Here is a 21,211-nt window from a genome sequence, read left to right on the forward strand (position 1 = left end):
TGAGGCTGCAACTAACGATTATTCTCATTTTGGTTGTAAAATGACACAAGTGTGAACGCTTCCAATCACAGTTTGTTTATTCAGCAAACAATCCTAAACCCATAGCCTTTTACTAACCATAGATGTTACTGTAACATGAGAAACTAAAGTAAAACATTATCACATTTCAGAAGCTGGAAATGGAGAATGTTTTGTATTTTCCAAAAAATGATTAAAACCATTAATCCATTATCAAAATGGTTACTGAAAATTGTTTGTCAATCAAGAAATTGATTAATCTACTAATTGTTTCAGCTGTACTAAACGGGATGTTGACAATCATGTCCTTGTTGTTTTGATGTTGGTGGTCTTATTGTAAACCAGCCGTCCAATCACAGGAGACGAGTCCTCTAACATCTCCGTGTATCTTTCTCTTCTTCTCAGGTCACTTTCCTCCTCCCCTTCCCCTCCTCCCCTCCCACCTGTCGCAGCTCCGGTTGCCATGGAGAACTCTTCGGTGGCGTCTGCATCGTCTGAGGCCGGGAGCACACGCTCACAGGAGATAGAAGAGCTGGAACGCTTCATTGACAGCTATGTGCTGGAGTACCAGGTGCAGGGGCTTCTGGGAGACAAGGCTGATGGAGACCTGGACATGGACAATGGTGGCAAGGTGCCAGAGGTCAGAGCATTATTACATGACTGGATGACATGTTCTCATAAGTCCCATATCTGTCGGCAGCAGTGATAATATTTAGTGAGGCCTCTGGTGTTTATCTTCCAGAACAGATAGGCGGGGTACAACCTGCATCAAAGCAGCTGCCCCTATCGTTGCAATGTGTATGTAAACGTAGACAAATGTGGAGGTACCTCCACCAAACACTGGAGGGAAAATACCAGAGAAACTTAGAGTTTGTAACTTTTTTCTTTGTTGACATGTAAACAAACCCCCCTTTCACAAATGATAGCACCTTCTCCACCCATTTCTTTCCACCAGTGGACAGATGACTGTAACAACAAGAAAGATGGCAGCTGGACGTCTTCACGGGGGAGAGGCTCAACCAAGCCAGTAAGTGTGGGTCTCAGGGTTCTACTTATTTCCCAGCTTTTGGAGGTGACCTTCTCAAAACAATCTTGAATCAAATGCAGTCTATAAGGTCTTCATCATAGATCAGTGTGTTCGGACAATACCGGAAGAATAACAATAGTGACTACTGGGGATTCAATTTGTTTAAACTTAAAGTTGCAGTACAACTTTGAGAAAACTATAGCCCTCCCAGGGCAAAAAAACAGTTTATATCCTTTTTTTTTCTACAATATTTTCTTTTTTCTTGATATCTCAAATGACTTGCACCTTCTTGCCTTGTCCACTTTCCATGTGTCTCTTTGCATCTCTACTGCTGCGTCCTGCATACTTGCTTCTGTCAACTCATCCCTTCCTTTACCTGAAGGCTCTATTTATACAAATAAAATAAGAAGAAAATAAATCTTACAGTGCATAAAACATGACAAAACCTTCATGGTGTAATTTAAAACTTTTGCAAATTAGCAACATGACATCATAGGAATATAGATAACAGACTATGAACATTTCAATGCTATGTGAAATTGGCAACAACACAGACCTGCTAAAACAACATAAATGACAAAAAAAGCAAGCCATTTACCTCTATTTGATGCAGCTCATTTCAGAAAATGTCTTGTTCATCATCCGAAGACTGATTTATTCTTCTTAGCCAAGGACCCCATGTTGCAAGTCCAGGGCTGTTGCTAGGTACGAGTCATGTATTTTTTTCTTTTCTGATAATACTACATTGTGAACAAAAAATGGAAATCATAGAAATAACCAAACCTTTTTTTAGTACATGAAAATAAAAAAATAGTATAACCCTATAACATTAAACATGAGTTAAACAGTGTAATTTGCCGAAAACATAACATTTTATTTGGGACCCAATACAATGAAAAACGGCACCACTGCTAGTTCGAAAAAAATCTACGAGAGTAGTCCTAGTTTCACCCCATAAACGAGCAAAATATTCATACATACTACTTCTTAGTATTAGAGGTGAGTAAACAGTGTTTATGTGGGTTGAGCTTCCACTATTTCCCAGATTCTACTGCTACCTCCATGTTGTCCTCTTCTGTGCTCATCACACCCTCTGGTCATTGAAGCATCACTTTGATTAAGGCGTAGGTTTGCTCTGCGCTCTCCGTTCTGGATGTTGGTGTAGTCTTTCCCTCTCTGTCGACTGCTCAAGTGTGTGATTAGAAGAGACTGTAACGCCAGCCGAAAGCAATCCGCCGCTCGTTTGCTTGCTGAAGACAAAGTATGCTCTTCATGACTAACATGGGATGCTGTGAGGCTACAGTCAGTAATTAAATAACCCTAAATGAATTACCAGTCAGTTTGTCTGCTAAATGTGTGTGTGTGTGTGTGTGTGTGTGTGTGTGTGTGTGTGTGTGTGTGTGTGTGTGTGTGCGCGCGTGCGCGTGTGTGTACGCTGGTCTGCTGTACAGTCTGAGGTGATTTAGAGTATTATTGAGATTCATTGGTATGATGCACCAGGATGTGAGTGGTTCAAAGAGCAGAGTGAGCCAAAACAATTGAAATGTCAGTATTTATATCGTACAAAAAAAATCCTTTTAATACATTTTCAGTGCAGCAAAATAGAGGTTTTCTTTTCGTTTTATATTCAGCTTCTGAAAGTACAGTGTGGACTTAAAACTAGAGTTTTGACGACCTTGTCGGATTTCAGAATATGATAAAACTCAACAATCGGAAACAATTCATCAATAACAAAGACAAACATGTGGTGAAAGAAATGGAAACTGTTATCTCAGCTCAACAATCCCAGAGCTGCACTATTCTCTGTGCTCTGAATTGTAAAAGAATCCAACACAGGTTGTTGTTACACTCCTAATATGCGTTTTATACTTTTGTTTTAAAGCATATTAGGAGCCACTTTCTTCCAGTGGTGAAAAGGCTCTTTTTTTTGCATGTTCACCACTGGGATTAACTCTGACAGAAAATAAAAAAAACAGGTTTTGAATGTAACAGAGTACATAGTCCTTTTCTTATATTCCCTCTCAACTCCACAGGATGAATGGGAGCACAGCAGCAACGGCAGCACCGGTTCCAGGCCCAGTTCAGGGTCTCGACCAGGATCTGGCTCACGCTCCGGCAGCAGAGGCAGAAACAACCAGTTTACAGCCCCTGCCATGGTACAGATACACCTGTGTGGGACCAATACTTTGGTTACTGTCAAGTAACTCTTCTCTAAAACTACTCACTATTACAACTTTTTTTGAAGTGCAAGAAAATACTAGACTTTAGAGCCTCTTTAATTCATAGTTATTTTTATTTAAAAAGGAATCTGCTTTAAAAAAGAAACAGAAACAGTTCCAGCACCTGTTGATTTTTGATACCAAGTATGTGATAGTTTGGTAAGAAGTGCTGTGGATTCATACTGAAAATGTCTTCCTGTGCCATCCAGAACGGGAACAGAGAGGGCTCCCTCGACATCCTGGGGACGGACATATGGGCTGCCAACACGATGGACTCACGCGGGTACGTGCTTCTGTTTCATAAACCTAAAGTGTGGTCCAGTCCACCGGGTCTGAATTCCAGCCATCGTTTCTTGAGGGTCATATGACTGATTTAGACACACACTGATTCTGCGTTGCCTCTTTTGCTCTCGTACTTTGTAACAGGCTTCTCTCTGTCTTTGACTTTCGCTGAACCGGACTGTGCTGAACTCTATTTTTTTCATTTGAGGTCTGCTTTGCTAAATCTTTAAGTTTTCTCGTGGTTATTCCAAGACAGTAATTCCCAGCGTTTGTTTTCGAGGCTCAGATCACTGCTGTGATATATATTCGCATACAATGCAATAAGGGACATCTTAAGTCGACTCTTTTGCTTCATCCCAAACTAAGCTGATGAGTTGTGCTGATGATGAAATATATTTAATTTCAGTGTTGCCTTGCCAACAAAACATTACGCCTCAAAGCTTGAAATCTTGTTTTGACTTATACAAGTGAGGTCTGAAGAATAAAATCCTTTCAGATTCTGCGTAGCTCTAATGATTTTTTTTCTGTGTAACTCTTAATGATTTTTTTTTTCAAAACAAGAGCTAGACCTGTAACTAACTTACAGGAGAAGAAAAAAAAAAAAAGGAATTGAATGAGACAGAAATCAAATTAACTGGAGGGAGCACTGGTTGCCATGGTAACAGCAGCACGGCCTAAGATCCGGCCACGTTGCGCACATGTGAGCATACGGTGAAGGGCAGCAAATGATGTAAGCAACTCTGCTCCAGCCACACCGAGATGAGGTATTGCATAGTAGCAATATTGAATAAAAACTGACATTGCAGACTTTAGTTAGGAGTCATTTCTGACAATCTAAATGAAGTCATTCATTGTAGGGTTGGTGGAGTGATCACACATTGCTCCCAATGTGTCTGCACAGAATGAGTAAAATAATTAGTGTCTTTGAACAAAGATGTCAGCAAAGTGGATGTCATTGATTTTAGCAACAAATAATTAATATAATAACGATAACAATTGTCAAAATACCATAATAAACAGTAGCACAGATGCATTGGAGTTTGCTGAATTCTGATTTGCATTATTCCATTCTGTGTGTGAACACGATTGTGCAAAGTTGTCTTCATGTTGCTCACGTGCAGTGCACTGAAAACTCTTGGAGAAAATGTTAGTGTAGTGAATGAAGTGAGTTTCTTGTCAGCTAGCCCCCCCTAGTGGTGACACAAGTCCATTGTCGCACCATGTAGATTCATAGCCTTCAGAGCCTTTTCTTAAATGTAGCTGCCTCACCAGTCTCTTGTACTGGGTTGGCACGGGTTACCATGCAGCAACACATACTTTTCTGCCAAAACAGTTTGGGTTAATCCAGACTAGTCACGTACTGCCATGCACCAATAAGGATTTACTAGAATCTAAAACAAAATATAATCCGTCAGTTGTGGAGTGGTTTGCTTGTGTTGCTGAGCAACTGTCAATCTGAGTGTTAAACTCTTAATGAATAACAACCCAAAAAAAGCTTGCTTAAAATGTGCATAATGCTTACTTATTTATTGAGATTTTATTTTTTTACCTGGGCTTTATTTTATTGTATTTGTGTTCAAAATGTAGTAGCTGTCTTGTACTCTTGCAAACCTTCCCGCTCTTTCCTTCAGCCCATGGCTGTTTCTAACCTTAAATCTCTTTGTCTCCTTGTTGTAGAGGTGCTGGTTGGGACATACAGCCAGAGAAGCTGGACTTCAGCCATTTCCACAGAAAACACCTCAGAGGAATACCAAAGCACCTGCCACACATCGATAGAGAAGGGTAAGCTCTTGGTTCTGTCTTAGTATTGTTTTCCTCATGCCATATTATCTCAGTAATGCCGTTAGGATGTCTCTAATGAAGCCCACATAGGTCTACGTTCATCCCTGATGGTTTTTTCTTCTCTTTCAGGATGAACAAAAACAAGTTTGAGGAAGATGACGGCATCGACATGAATGACATAGAGAGGTTTCTACCCCATCTGCGTTCTGTAAGTGACTGGTTTTCTCTTTTTTTGCAAGAAAATGCCTCTATCTAGTTTTCTCATTCTGATTATTTGTAAAAGCAAACCTTTGTAGTTTTGTAAAGCAGTTCTTCTGCACTGATGCGACACAGTTAACCGCAGGGAGAAAGCCTCTCACCAAGATAATAATCTGGCAATCCATTGTTTGGTAGAGAGCCACCCCTGTTGGCGTAAAGGGAAACAATTATAAGCGTATTGACTAAAGCAGTGGTGCTGTGGTAGGGTCCATAGTGAAATTACCAGAATATAAAAACATTGTGGCAAAAAAGAGGACAATTAATGTAGTGTCAGTTTTTTAATGTAGTGTCAGTTGTTTTCAGTTTTCTTTCAGTTTTCGTTTTTTTTCAGTTTTTCTTTAATGTAGTGTCAGTTTTTATATTGTTTTTTTTTCTGTTGTTGAATCAATACATGTAAAATCAGTCTGTACATATTTACGTTATAAATGAGACTGGTGGATTATAAATTAACATTTGGTGACATCTGCTGGTCAGACGCTGAAGTGAGCTGTAACCGACATAGAAACTGCTTCAGAATGATATACTGACCCCTGGTGGTGAAATGTATGAACAACATGTATACCTCAAGCAGCCAATAATGTCTGCAGAAAGGTTATGTAGGTCGTTTGGTTCTCTTTCTCTGACGGTTTGATACTTCTTTTGAGCTCACAAGAATAGATTCATGTTTTTTTTTATCTTAAGCAACACATAATTGCTCACGTATACGCTGAACAAGAAGAAGAAATCCCCCCTTTTTGTTTACCGGGACACAGTTTCCTTGCTGAGCTTCAAGGTGGTGTGTTTCAGCGGGGTGACAGAATTCCCTCTAGGTCGCCAATGTCCACCTCTTCTCTTCCTTCCCTGCTCTCTGAGCCAACATGTCTTCCATCTTTCATAATGTTTGAGCTGTTGCCTTCCTCTTTCCTTCCCCTCTTGGCTTCTGCAGCCAAACTACGTTTCACCTCTCATATTTCTTCAAGCCAAGATGAGCCTAGCTGCGCTACCAAGATGGCTTCCTCATTGTATAGCTCCCGAGTCAAGATTGTCGTTTCCGTTTATTCAGTCACAGCCAAAAGAGGGGTCAACTGCGTTTGTCTGGTGAGCTTGGGATCGGATTTGCGTGGGCACTGGGACACGGCGAGGTCAGAGACACCGAGCTGGGGAGTGATCGACACTTTGTCTCTCGCTCACATTCCGTAGCTGTTTCTGACAGTCGCTCTCCCTCTCTGTCTGTGCTGGGTATCATGCCCCTGGCATCCCTAAAGTAAAGCTTTGCCAGGCGCAGTCATGCAGTGGTGATGCCAAAGCCACCGTTTTATTTTTTTTCTCGTTCTAATGACACCATCCATTAACAATACCCTCATTGGTCTGGGATAGCCCCCAAGACGACTGTGAGGGCAATCAAGTTAGCATTTTCCACTTTCAGGGCCAGCAGTTTCGAGAAACCACACTATAACATACATAACTGAAACCACATTCAAACTCCAGTTGAACTGCATTGGAGTGGTTTGCAATCAAGAGGATGGAGAATTTTTTTTTTTTTTTTTTGTCGTGTTAAATATCTAAGTTGTTTATTATAATATTGCATTGATTCATTTTAGTATATGTGCACTGTGCCAAAGTGTTATGGGAGAATATTAGTGTTGAAGTAGGGTGTTGTCCATGGCTCAGATCAGGGTAGAAAACCCCTACTAAATCACACTCTACACCAATATAGAACAAGACATGGAATATTATGGTTTGTGTGAGAGAGAGTTTGTTTTGTACCGTACAATGTTTGTACGATGGTTTGCTGCTTTGATTTGATGCAGAGTGTTCTGGCTGTCTCCAGTCTGGCTGTGAGGATTTATGCTGCCGCACGTCCATCCTCCTTACCAGTGGTATGTGGCGGGGGATTTTTATCTAATTTATCTCCAGACTACAACAGCAAGCCACCAGAGGAAATTTCACTGCAGAAAAAGTACTTTTATTTGTACATTATGCTGTCAATACTTTACACATTTAGTTATTTCTCAGTAATGGAGTATGTTACATTGTTGTATTGGTACTTGCATCTGAGTAATTATTTTTCCACTGGCTTCTGGTCATATCTCTACTCCTTTTTTTTTTTTTTTTTATTGTTTAAAAAATTATCATCCAAGCAAAACCAACAACACGTCTCATTTCCAGTCTCCAGCAGCAGTTAGTGTATGGCGGGCCAACATCATCCGAAGTCTCCGTTCAACACTTCCTGCCAACATTCACTTCCCCTTTCCAGGAGTCGGAATATACTTACAAATAGCCCTGGGATAAGGGAAACATCTTGTTTGTGTGTGTGGGCGTGTGAGTAACTCCATGAGAAAGGGCTTCCTCCTTCTGCCCTCAGATGCTGCCGCACCTCTACTGGCCTCTCTGGAATGTCAACCTGCTCATACAATACTCTCTCTGCCTTCACGTCCAGCTTCAGGTTGTAATGACGACGCATCTGGGGGTCAGAGGGTATTTAGCTGTAGATTTACGTTGGGTATCACATGGATTCTGATTAACAGCAAAAACAATGTTACAAAATACTTACAACAAATATGCAGTAATAGGATCAAATTGGATAGCAGTAAAACCAGCAAGGCAGAAAACTAGTAAAATAGATATTAAACGACAAACAAGAAGAAATAAATACAAATTATTAATACATGTTGCTCGGCAATTGTGGATCATTCCACAGCAAAAGCAAGAATCCTTTTGATACATGTATTTTGCAGACAGCACCACAGTGTTTTAAACTGTGTTTTATCTACCCATTTTTGATAAGCTAGTTGCTAAATTACAGAGGTAATTTAGCAACTAGCTTATCAAAGATGGGCAAAATATGTATATTTTTGTTTTATTTAATTTCAGATTTTACAAACATCCTTGCAGTTTGCAGGCAATAGCTTCACTGTATCCAGATCCATTTTTATTATGTGAAAGAACTCATGTTGTGACAGATATTAAATGACGAAAAATGTATTATACACAATAATACACCGATTTTCGATTTAATTATCTACTGTCTTGTGTGAAGAAACAACAACCCATCCTCCCTGGACAGAAAGATGTGTTGCCGTAAGATCAAATTCCCCTCGGAGAGAGACTCCAAGTGATAAAAGAAGCAGTTGATTTGACGATATATAGACGAGGGTTGAAAAGCAGAAAATCCTCAGCTTGGAGAAGCTGGAACCAAAGAATGTTTTCTTTTTGCTTGAATAATGATTTATCATTCATAAATTCTATTTATACCCCCCCCCCGGAGACGTGAGATTGTTATATCCCGTCTCCTGTCCGTCCTCCATGACACATACCGAACAGCAGCGTGGACACCCGATCTCACTCGCATGGTGTTTGGCGTCATCGACATGATCATGTCAGCAATGATCCTCGTGTTGTGACAGCCGCAACGCCTGTGCTGGTATATTTGGCTGCTACTGTACCTGAAATATTGTCAGCAAACAAGCTGTTGACGTGTGTATATCCACCAACAGCTTTTTGTGCGAATATGTGGTACATACAGGTGATGCACACACATCTTTCTAGACCCATTTTTATAAACCGTGTATGGTATTTGATCATAAGACTCATCTGAAATAGAGTGGGTGCTTCTGTTTCTGTACGAGTGTTGTGACCTGATGTTCTTTCCCATGAGGGGATTTATCGGCTGCAGAGATCATGTCATCTCGGTGTTACCAGAGTCCAAGCAGTATCCATGAGGGACGGCCTCAGCGTGCTTACCGCTGCAAGCGCTGTTATCCACGGCATATGCCATGTTTAAAGTGGAAGTTTGACATTTTGGGAAATATGCTTATTTGATTTTCTTTCCACAAAAGCGAGAAAGTGTATTTACCAAGACTTCTCCTTTAAAACACGGCCATAGCAAACCCATTTTATCGTAGTTTGTAACAGGATACACATTTTACGATACATATTATGATTTTGCTGTATTTTACTTCAAAGTGATTCAAGGGGGTTTTTCCTTCCACTCTGTCAGTCATGAAATTCTAAAATTCTTTAAGAATGGAGGGCACCACGGGAGGAACAGAAGGTTAGGGTTCGACCAAGCAGAGAGGGAGAAACCGGCCAGTCATTTGGGAGACATCCGGTCTCTGATCCGTGAACAAAGCCATCCAACAGTGGAACAAAGCAGGAGTTTGGAGCTGAGATATCACAGACTGGTTGGCCCCTCCGTCTGGAAGTGTACGTGCCGCAGAGCAGGACTCCAGTTGAGAAGGGACGCTGGGGGTGGGGTGGTCTTTTTGGGCGGTCTGTCAGCTGTCAGTGTGTCTGAGAGCTGCATTCCACTCATAGCATTTCCACTCACACACATTTATTGTTGCAGTATGTTTCTTCTCACCTCAAACACACTGGTTCGTCTTCTGCAAGTCTCTTCTATCGTCTTTTACCTCGTCTCCCTCTGGTTCTTCCTCTTTGCTGTTTCCTTTTTCCTATTCTCTTCTGACCACCATCTTTACGCTCCGCCCCTCCTCACTTTCTCTACTCATGGCGTCCTTCACTCCTCCCCTCCATCCCTCAAATGTTGGTGGGCAGCAGAACAATATCCAGGGGGTCATGGTGACCGGCAGCCCCCTCCCTGTGGTCTCTTCCTGCTATTGTTCCTGGTCCTGCTGCTGCTTGGCTCCTCCACTCTATTAACCGCACACATACTGGCTTAATCACCGCTGTGCTCTGCTCTTGCCTCAATCTCTGGAGAAACACTGGACCTTGGACAATTAGTTATTAATTCCACAGAGTTATTCAATAGGGGTGCACCAGTGACTTGATCTGTTACATCTATCACATGTGAACGACAGCAAATATGCACACACAAACAAGATTAACCAAATGTATTCTATTCCAAGTGCATGGTAAAGAAATGCATTGCAAAACAGTTGATGATGGGGAATAACAAAGGCAAAATCAAGGATGAATTGCTTTCATGCCTTCTTTTTTTTCTCCCTCCTGAACTGATTTATATACTTGGCGTATAACTGCAGAGCTAAATCCCTAGAAAGGAGGTAACCTCCAGCCTCTGCCATAATGAAATTCATTTTCTTTCCCTAGTATGTGTTTATGATGGGCTGAGTGCTGTCCACAATGTCAATTTATGGTGATAATATAGCAGTGAAATCGGGTTGTTTCACTGTACAGAGCAGCCAAAACTGTCCTCACAAGAATCGGAGTCCTTAAATAGACGGTTTGCTCAAGTTTCAATCCAACCCGACCCTGTACACACACATAGGATCCATTTGGATTCTGTAGAGAAGATGAGGTGCTGCTAATGTAATATAACACAGAGAGCACATATGATTGAAGTCTCTCTTTTTTTGTGGGAGGGCTATAGCAGAGCTGTAAGCATGTGAAACCTGCTGCTGCAGCAGTGGTTGTCGCATGATTATATTTCTGTCGGGTACTACAGGTTATTTTCCTCTCTTTCTCTGACACTTTGATCCCACAATGGCTCCATCTCCTCCTGTAGCTAGACCCCCGAGTTCTTTGATGTGCCTGTCTATCTGTCTGTGCTCTGCTGTGGCCCCGGCCTCAGATCACTTATTAAATGAGACACGGATGTCAGGACCTCACATCTTTTCCTCTTATCACGGATCGCCCACCATACCTGACTGTGGCAGCTTTCAATTTTTTTTTCTGGTTCATGGTTGGCAGGCATCAGCTGCAGAGTTAGTTACATGAAAGGCCTAAAGTAGGTATCATGAAACATGGAGCAAATCTTTTGCTACAGGGATTTTACGGAAAAACAATTCTAAATCCTAAATTTGAACTTGATTTCTGACTTAAGAGAGCCAGACACATCCAGGATCACAGCAGCAGCGTGTCAGAGCCAATATCGCATGATATAGCACTTCCTTTGCTTAATTCTCATGGTTGGAATTCACTTTGTTTTTCATCAATGAATGGTAATTATTATGAAAAGGTCACCAAAAACATACAAACACATTCTATCGCAGCCCCCCGGAGTGCTAAAATGTCCCCTCTAATTATTTTAAATTGAACACAGTTCAGATTTGAGTCTGAATCAGAGTTTGTAAGATGCCACTGTAGCAAACTGAAACACAAGCACTGCATTGTGGGGATACTAAAGAATCCTGCACTCAAAATTAGAAAAAATATTGTGTGGCACACTGATTTGCCAATTTATTAGATATACCTTTCACAAATATAAACAATGAAATCATCAAGATTATATGTACTGTTTACGGAGTTGAAAACATTTCCACTTGCAGCTTTAAATTAAACAATCCTAGTTATTGGTACAGTTATATGTAGCTGTGTGGAATGGATACAGAAAATAAAAAAATCCAATCTGAGGCCACATAAATGTTATTCATTTGGGCTTGGCAAGACCGCAAAATGTTCAAATTCATTCAGCCTATGTATCTCAGCTGCCCTCTTATGTGCTCGCTATCTTGTATTTACAGTCTCTCTTGTTTTCATACTTGCTCTCTCTCTCCTCTACGCTCAACGACCTGTCCTGTAATGCCACCCCTGGGGCAGTTTTAAATTTATTGCTTTTGGCCGAGGGCCCTCGCAACATAAATAAGCCGAGGGAAACAATGGACGAACTGAATGAGCATCATACCAGAGTTGTTGCACACTCGGAGGGGGCAGGAAGACGTGCACTTCACTTTTTATGAAATTGCAGAGAAAGTTCTATAATCATCATTCTCCATTTCTATTCTTCATATTTCCATCCCTGTTGGCGTTTCTCATTTCCTCACTTTGCTTCCTTGTTACTTATACCCCCCTCCACGCTCACGCGGCGTCATTGTTATGAATGGATCGACAATGGTCTCTGAGCCAGGTCAGTGACCTATCTGGCAAAGCCCGCGGAAAAATACAAATAAAAACGTTTTACATACTACCGGGGGCAAGTCGTAAAATGTAATGGCTAAATCATGCATTGCTTTCAAAGAAGATATGCTGTTGCTCAGGCAATGTGGGGTGGTTATAAAAAGGACACATCCTCTCTTTTTTTTTTAGCATCCCAGGTAGCCTCTCCCAGTGGCCTGTGATTTTTCTCTGGATTGCTACGCGGTGTGTCAACTTCCTCTCAAGGCAGACCCAAGCCCATAACACAATGCACACGTGAAACACAACACCCCCTCCTCCAATCAGGGTTGTGAAGTTCAAACTTGACAGAAAACCACTTTGGTTTTTTTGGTTGTTGGGTTTAGCTGTTGGCTCTCAGAGTGACAACTGAGACTTGCTCTTGAGCATTGCTCTTAATGCTCGTGCTTTACAGGAACTTAATGTTCCCCCAGTTTGTAAAGTAGACGCTTGAATACATATCAAGACAAACAGGCGATTGCAGTACGTCTCGTTATGTTTCCGTCTAGATGATCGAGTTGACATGTTGTTTTATCACATTTATTTTTGTTGGGAGTCCACGTCTAAAACAACTCTTTAAGCTAATATTGTCATTATTTGTATTGGCTTTTGTTAGAATGAATGCTTTACTTTTCAGCCCTGCCTCTAAGACGGAAAGAATCTAAGTCGCCCGCGATGTCATCCCTAACTGTCTCAGGGATATAATGACCTCGAAGAAAACATCAAACGTATTCGCATGTCATGAATCTGAAGTCGTCATCATTGGTCCTAAATCCCTCAGCTAGCACATGCTTCCTCTGTGTTGACAGCTCCAGTCATTTCCATTTTGTTCTTTCCTTCAAACTCTACATGAATCACGTTGTCAAAACTGTCTTTTTTTCCATCAAAACACATCCACAGCCGTCCTTTTCATCGACTCATTAATCTCCTCTACGGGCTTTTCTCGCGGACATTTCCCGCATGCTGCTCGGCGACGGCCAATCAAATGCATTCAAACACACATTGATGCTATAGTTCTTTGTAGCACTAATGGGGTAATTCCAGTGTTTCCCTTGTGATTTTTGAGATGGAGGATAAATCGACTGTGGCTCTGACAACTTTCTTGCTTTATGAAAGCATGTCTGATAGATGCTCGTAGATCTGTTCCTCTTAACTGAACACCACTATAATATTTGATATTTGATATTCTCTGTAGCTGCAGCAACACATTCACACAAATCTTTGTCCGCAGCTCCATTTTCAGTCTGAACACTAAAGATAGATTATCGGGTGAAGAGGTATTTTCCTGGATCACTCTCTTCATCCATAAAAGCAACTGAAACTCTCACCCAAACCAAAATACACCTTTTTTTTAACGGTCTCATGGTAATTTAATTATAATTTAATTAATAAAATATAATCTTAATAGTCTTTACTCTTACAAATATACATAATTTCCACAGACAAAATCTCTTTTTCTGTCCGTTTTTATCTGATCGCCGTCTCTTTCCCACTGTACACAGCCAGCCCCCCCCCCCCCCCCCCCCCCCCTCCCTCCCCCGGCCATCCCTGTCACGTCCACAGGGCTCTAGCTGCCTGCCATGAGGTGAGGGGTCTCCTGGCTGGGGACCAGGAAGGGCCCACGCCTCCCTTTGATCTACCCCGCTCTGGCTGCTACCTGCAGATAGCATATTCACACACACGGCGCTCTCCCTTTCAGCCACAGAGACAACTCTACATCTCTCGCTTCCTCCTTACAAACTGTGCACACAGCTGTGGGTCCAAAGCTTTTCTCTAACGCAATGCTGCTGGCCATAAAATACTCCTTTTTTTGGGGGGGAGGGGCATGGAGACCATTCAAAAGAGGCATTTATCTTATTTAGAGCAAAAATCTTGAATAATATTCGGAAAATATTACAAGTTAAAGTGTGTGTGTGCTCTCTCTCGCCGTCATCTGGTTACCATTTGAAGGCAGCATTACAGCTAATGATATCCTAGAGGAAAACTACAGTAGCTAAACATGCAACAGTTCCTCCGTTTATTTCTTTTCTTTCTCCACCTACTTTTCCTCCCTGTGAGGCAGCTCTAGTGGCAAGCCCTTTTGAATCTGAAAAAAAGGAGATTTCATAGATAATAATACTTTTTGGGTTTATACGTAAAGTCTCTGCTCAAAGTAAAGCTTTGTACTAACAGACGGTTTAAGTGTGTGTTTGTTTGCCCTTTTCTGGATATTGCTGTGCCACATGTAAAGAGTGTCCCCCTCTGCACGCTCTCTCTCACTCACACACACACACACACGCTGCCTCTCGCATCTGGTTTCAATCAGAATCCAACAATCCCTTTGCAGCCTCTGTAAGAGAGAAGTAGGTTAGAGCAGCAGTTTCAAATATCAAGCAACCTCATTAGAATATCTACAGTGTGGAAGTCTGAATGGTACAGTATGTTTATGCAAAAGGAAAAAACAGAGACATCTATTGTTTGCTTCACTGTGCCGACGCTGTACAGGTTAAGTGTGTTAATGGTTTATATGTTCACATGAATGCTGTCCTTCTGGATTAGTATTGAAAGAAATCTGACCTTTTCCTTTTCTCGACTGTATAAAATCAACCACAACCTCTTGTTACTTCTCTACCAAATACCAATGGAAACGAAAAACATGAATGCAAGCAAAATCCCCGAAATAGAGTGCTGTGGGAGTAGTAACAAGATTTGAATAATCCAAATGTGAATTATGACTTATTCTAGAGCAATGTAAAGAGGATTAGACAAGTATATCATTGAATGGTGATGCATGATTTACTGAGCATGAGGCACTGATGTCAAACTCTTTGATTTGAATTAATTCCACAGAAGGTATTCAGTATTAGTGCACAAGTGACTTGATCTGTTAAATGTATCACATCTAAATAACGGTATATATATATATATATATATATATATATATATATATATATATATATATATATATATATATATATATATATATATATATATATATATATATCTCTGATTGACATTGATGTTAACTGACACAAACTTGAGCATCCACAATTTATACAGTGTACAGTATCTGCTTGTAACACGATGTCTTGTACTACCCATGCACAGCAGTTGGACAACACATACACACACGCAAACATACATAATCACACACATGTATGCAACGGCTACCATTGCACGCTCTATGTCTACACGCCAGCGCTGGTCCTGGGCCACCTGTAGCCATGGTAACAGCTGCACATAGTGATGCTGAGCAAAGGGCCAGTGTGCTGTTTGATTGACAGAGCTGATGTTTAATGGATTCTTTTATTTCCTTTTGAGAAGAAGGGAACTTTGTAAGTAAAGAATACATTCAATGATAATATATATCGCGGCCACATGCCAAAAAATGTATATAATACAATACAAATAATATATTGTTTATTTACCTGAATGCATCATTATGATCTCACTCTTCATTTAATATCATTATTATAGTTTCTGTACCTGTGCTTAACAACATCTTGTTAAACGGGAAGCAGTACGTTGCCTGAGGCTGTGCCAGGAGTTTTTAAATTCTGAGAAATGTTTGAATTCAGAAAGAAAGAAATTCCATTCATACCTTTGAAGTCTTAAAGTGCTGCATCCTTCTACGCAATATTATTAGAATTGTTATTTTTCCCAGCAGAGAGAACAATACACAGCTTTCTCTCATACACAGGTGCCTCTGTCTTTGCTATCTGTCACAGACATACAGGCACGTTAGCTTTCTGTTAAAACTAAAACGATTCATCGATTAGTCAATTGCTATTTTGATAATTGATTGATCATTGAAGTTAATCAAATTCATTAGCAAAAAGGACCCAATAGAATTTGCTGGTAGCAGCTCCTAAAATGTGAGAATGTGCTGCTTTTCTTGTGTAAATGTCACCTCCAAGAGATTATAATGGACATGTTGTTTTAATTGTTTCTGACGTTTATAATGAATAATTAATAAATTATTCATAAATTTGAAAAGTGATTTGTGGCAACCCTAAATACACTCTTTTTTTTCTTCGCCTCTCAATTTTGACATGTCACTGAAATATGATGCAACTTATGTATAGACATGAAAATGTTGGAATGTTTTTTTTAAAGTTGTCATTGAAGAAAAAAAAGAACAAGGCCATAATTAGTCTGATCTTTTTTGAAAAGCCAGCACTTTATCTACTTTTGCATGTGGTGAAGAATTCTGTGGATACTTTCCTCAAAGTGATCAGCTGTCTCTTCTATGATTTCTTTTTTTTCCTCTCACAGGTCTTCCCACCCCTTCCCAGTGAGGCCGAGATCGCACAGACCAAAAAGCTCTTCCGACGCAAGAGGAATGACCGACGGTAATGACGCATGCAACAAGCCTACACACACACACACACACACACACACACACCTACCTCAGTGAGAGGGAATGTTTTTTTTAGATGTCGGTGCACAGCCAGTCCTATAGCCTTCTCTCCCCCGCCAAAGCAATGTCAAGACAGGAATGCAGGCTCCATACTTTGCTGCAGACAGGAAAATGAATAATAATACACATTTAAAAAAACACTGCGGAGACATTTACATTTTTTTCCATGTTTTAATAGGTCGCTCACCAAAAGAGTAGCCAGTTATTCAGTCACCCGTGTTTGTCCTTAATACTTGGGCTTTCTTTCTTTTTTCGACTATGCATTTGCTCATCATGCTTTGTGACCTTTAACCTCGTTAACATCGTCCTTCTGTCCCAAACTCTTTATTTTGACACTACATTTTTTTGTCCTGGCACATCTGCTTTAATTGTACACTTTCTGGAATCTAATTTCACCAAGTCTGACTTCACTGAGACCAGTTCTTAAGAGAGAAAAAAAACATCTCTCTCGCTCCCTGCCCTGATGTCACTGGAAAACTGTTCTTCAGTTGCTAAGAGACAAGCAAAGAGAAAATATTTGGGTTGTATTTGTGGTTTTAAAAAAAAAAGAGGAAATTTTAGCTATACCAAATGGACAAAAGCACTTTCATCCTTGTTTTTAAGTACAGAGAGTAATTGGTTCTGTCATGCGCTATTGTGTTTATGTGTGATGGACGCTGCACAGGCCTGGCAAAAAGAAGGGAACAAAAATATAAACTTCAACCAAAAACAGTTTGCTTAGGTTTCAGCCTATTAGTTTTGGGAGCTGGAACATTAACAGAGGCCATCCTGTTTTCTTGTACGCTTCCAATAAGACTGTCAGTGATTTGCAGTTTGTATTTGAGGGGGATTTCACATACGTGTGTGTGTATGTGGATATTCGTTGTATTCACGTGTGTGTGCGTGTTGGTAAGTGTTGAGTGTGGCCTAAAAGGCTGACACTGCTGTTTTTATTATGTTATATGAAGTGAAACTTTTAACGCAACACCAAAGAGACAAACAGGGTGGTGGAAAATATTCACGTGGATGCTTCCCTTATGTCAGAGATGGTGACACAGGATCAGCTGCACCCTGACCAAAGATTTGGAGCACTCTGTTTTACAGCTTGCATCACAGCACACCACTATCTCAACACACACACACACACACACACACGCACACGCACCCCGTACCAACGTTTTTTTTCTGTCATCAGGAACAATTGAAAAAGAAAAAGGGATACTTTCTAAAACGCAACAAGACACTGCTTCGTATGCTGAAACTGACCAGTAGGAGTTAAACCTGTGATTTAGGGCTTACCAAATACTGAGAAATGTTGAGCTTGAAGGCAGATTCTTAAACTTGGAAATGGCAAATTGTTATCGCAAGGTTGAATAAATTAGTTAATCTGAAGCTTTCAACCACAAGAAATGAGAAATGCAATCTCGTTGGACTAAAAATGTGTATTACTTTCCGCTTAGTGACTCTTGAGGGAAGAAATTAGATATGGATACTAAAAATGTATTTTCCTTAAAACTTGCTTCAGCAGTGAGTTTTGATATAAATATTCCAAAAGGCTATGATGTGAATGCAATATTGGCAAACCATATTAGTATTCATCTCTTGTGTGGTTATTTATTAATGTATTTATACATACATACATACATACATACATACATACATACATACATACATACATACATACATACATGCAGCATGAGAAAAGCATTTTAACCTCATGCCCTTAAACCTAAGCGTGTGTGGTACATGTTGGCCCAATGTATTGCACTGCTGAGATGGAGAAAGCAGGGTGCTGGTGGGGATGAAGACAATCAAAGGAGAGACGATGTTGTAGTGGAGGATAAGAAGACTGAAGAGAGGAATCATGGATTTCTTTTTTACAATGTGCATCAAGGTCGGTAGTTGGGAAGACCCAAGAAACATACATGTACGTAAGAAAGGTTCATCAGAACTACCCCTGCTCCAGAGAAGAGTGTAATGTGTGGAAACAGGTGATCGTAGGAGATAATTTCCAGTTGACACAGAAAATGGCCTCTGTATATTTTCCTCCATGAAGCATAGCATGTTTGCTCATCAAATACATTAACTGCACGTTCGTCTATCAAACACGCTAATCCTCTTACGTCTATATTGTCTGCAGGTTCCCAAACAGAGCACAACAAATAGCCTGTGGCAATGAATATGAATCGTGAGGAGAAGCCAGATAGTGTGATAGTCTTGTGTATTCCGTGGTGTGCTGTCAACACAGCTGGGAGAAGAAAAGAAAAAATAGTTAAAAGGAACTGATGATGAAATATGGAGATGCATATTGATCCTTTGAATGCATGTACAAAGTGTGAGGGTTGTATTGCATAAAGCACAAGAACGAGAAACTGAGTGAGACTGTGAGGTTGAGTAAAGGAAAAGTGTAGGCTGGCTGCGGCAGGGAGGAAAAGAAAGGGGAGGTAGTGCATGTGTTTCTACTTTAGTATGCACGTCAAGCAGGGCTGAAATTAGTTGTGATTTACTGGAATGTGCTGCTTACTGCTCTCAACTCAAACAGAAAAAAGGGGCAAAGAAGAAGCTAATATGCTCCTTCTTCTTTGCGTTTAGGTGCTGGACTTGCGAGAACTATTAACTCACAATTGAACAAAGATGATTTAACACTCCATCCAGGTTCCCACATTGCTGTTGTTAAGGGATAAGTAAACAAATACTTAAGTGTGAGCTGTTGAATTGACAGGAATAATGCTACATGTCACCACATTAAGTACCGATTCCAATCTGTTTTATGATGAATTGTGTGTGTAACACACACTCGAGTAAAGGTACACGGTAGGTCTGCTTTGCTGCTTCTGACCGACGAAGATTCAAAGTTATTGACCTGCATTCTCAGATGTAATTCAGTAAGTTACTGAGATTGTTTAAAATAGAGGAATGCAAATGTTCAGTCAGGCAGCCCAAACCTGTCTCCCCACAGTCCATTAGGCCAGTGTGTTGTGGCCGGCGTGAAGCTTCGGCCAAGTTATTGACTGTCTGGCCTGCAGGCTTCTCTTCCTCCGGGCCGATCGATGTGCTGGTCTGGGTCAACCAACGGTCCAATGGATCCACGAGTTCCCCATCCACAGCAACCGCCTCGATCGATCATCAGTATCCCACCACCTCCCATGATCACAACTGCCAATTCATTCCACATTTTCAGTTCCCACTTCCTGTAGTTCTCTGCATGTTGTTTGAATGACGTAGTTATCAACCTGTGGTTGTTTTTTTTGTTTGCTTGTTTCCCTCTTTGCTGCCCTGCTTTTTTCCTCTCCCATCTATCTTTTATGACCTCCTGTCTTCTCCTTCGTCTACAAAAAAATCCCTTCAGTTTTCCACAAATTGATCTGCCACTTTACTCCACTCTTCATCCTTCCACTCGTCTGCATTGTGGCACGCCCTCCTCTCCTGCTTTTAGAGCGCTTGATCAGTTCACCCGAGACCAGTTAACCATACTTCTGCCCACTGGCGCCGGGGGAAAGCGGCAAGTCTCCGCCAGGTTAGTGACGACATAAACCAGATTCTGGGCACAAAAATGTAACCTGGATACATTTGCGGACATTTGACACAGTTATTTGATTTATTCTACTCGACATAACCTCAGCATTCAAAAGGTCAGCTGATAATTGTTCAGACAAGTATAAGATTTCTTTCATTAAATACTTTAGAAGCTGAAAATACAAAGTAGGTCGGATGAAAATAGTGATTTTAAACAGGGGACCCAGCCAGGCAACGTCAAACACTAATTTAAATCTGATTAGTACCACAATGTTTCAGATTCATCGCGTCAACCCGAAGAAAATTGCAGTTTCTCATTTGATTAGATGGTCGATCACGGCCGCAGACGGCCTGTGTCTAAGTAACAAGAAATTGTGAGATGAAATTTCATCAGTGACCCCATCATTTATCCTTAATGCAAACATCTCCCTGGACAGCCAATCCGATCAACACTTGAGCTACTGCAGAGCTCAGTCATTAAATATGATTAACATTTCATTACTGTCTCACGCTCACCTCCCAGCATCACCAGAAGATCAGGAGAAGAGCTTATTAGAGCTGAGCCTAAACTAACAGCTCGTGTAAAGATCAAATTGATCGTCAGATGAGTGAATGTGGGTTTGAGAGAGACGTACTCAAGTGTGTCTCTGCAGAGGGGGAGATTTTATAATCTTCTTTTTAAACTTCTCAGTCATTAAATGAGATTTCACAATTTATGCAGGCAATGTGAAGCTATTATACTTTACGATTAGGTAAAACATTGGTGAGGAAAATTAAAACTTTAATAAGCAGCTTTGTTTTTCTGCAGCAAACTTTTAATTTCTACAGACGTTGAAGGATGCTGACATGAGCGGGTGTCCCCTCACAGTTTTGTGCCGCGCTGCTGAACATACGACTAAG

At 40.8% G+C, this 21,211-nt stretch overlaps 1 protein-coding gene across 1 annotated transcript in view; it reads left to right on the forward strand.

Moving 5' to 3' along the window:
- Positions 1-481: 481 nt before the first annotated feature.
- ctif (CBP80/20-dependent translation initiation factor) overlaps positions 482-21,211 on the forward strand; it is a gene marked incomplete at both ends in the record, with an annotated part of 35,175 nt that continues 14,445 nt past the window's right edge. Inside the window, 8 exons of the mRNA XM_079235533.1 lie at positions 482-658; positions 974-1,045; positions 3,079-3,201; positions 3,474-3,547; positions 5,224-5,328; positions 5,458-5,536; positions 16,672-16,748; positions 20,232-20,312. Coding sequence (XP_079091659.1) covers positions 482-658; positions 974-1,045; positions 3,079-3,201; positions 3,474-3,547; positions 5,224-5,328; positions 5,458-5,536; positions 16,672-16,748; positions 20,232-20,312 — 788 coding nt within the window. The remainder of the gene's footprint in view (positions 659-973; positions 1,046-3,078; positions 3,202-3,473; positions 3,548-5,223; positions 5,329-5,457; positions 5,537-16,671; positions 16,749-20,231; positions 20,313-21,211) is intronic.

The sequence above is a fragment of the Taurulus bubalis genome, assembly GCF_910589615.1.
Source record: "Taurulus bubalis genome assembly, chromosome: 19".
NCBI lineage: Eukaryota > Metazoa > Chordata > Actinopteri > Perciformes > Cottidae > Taurulus > Taurulus bubalis.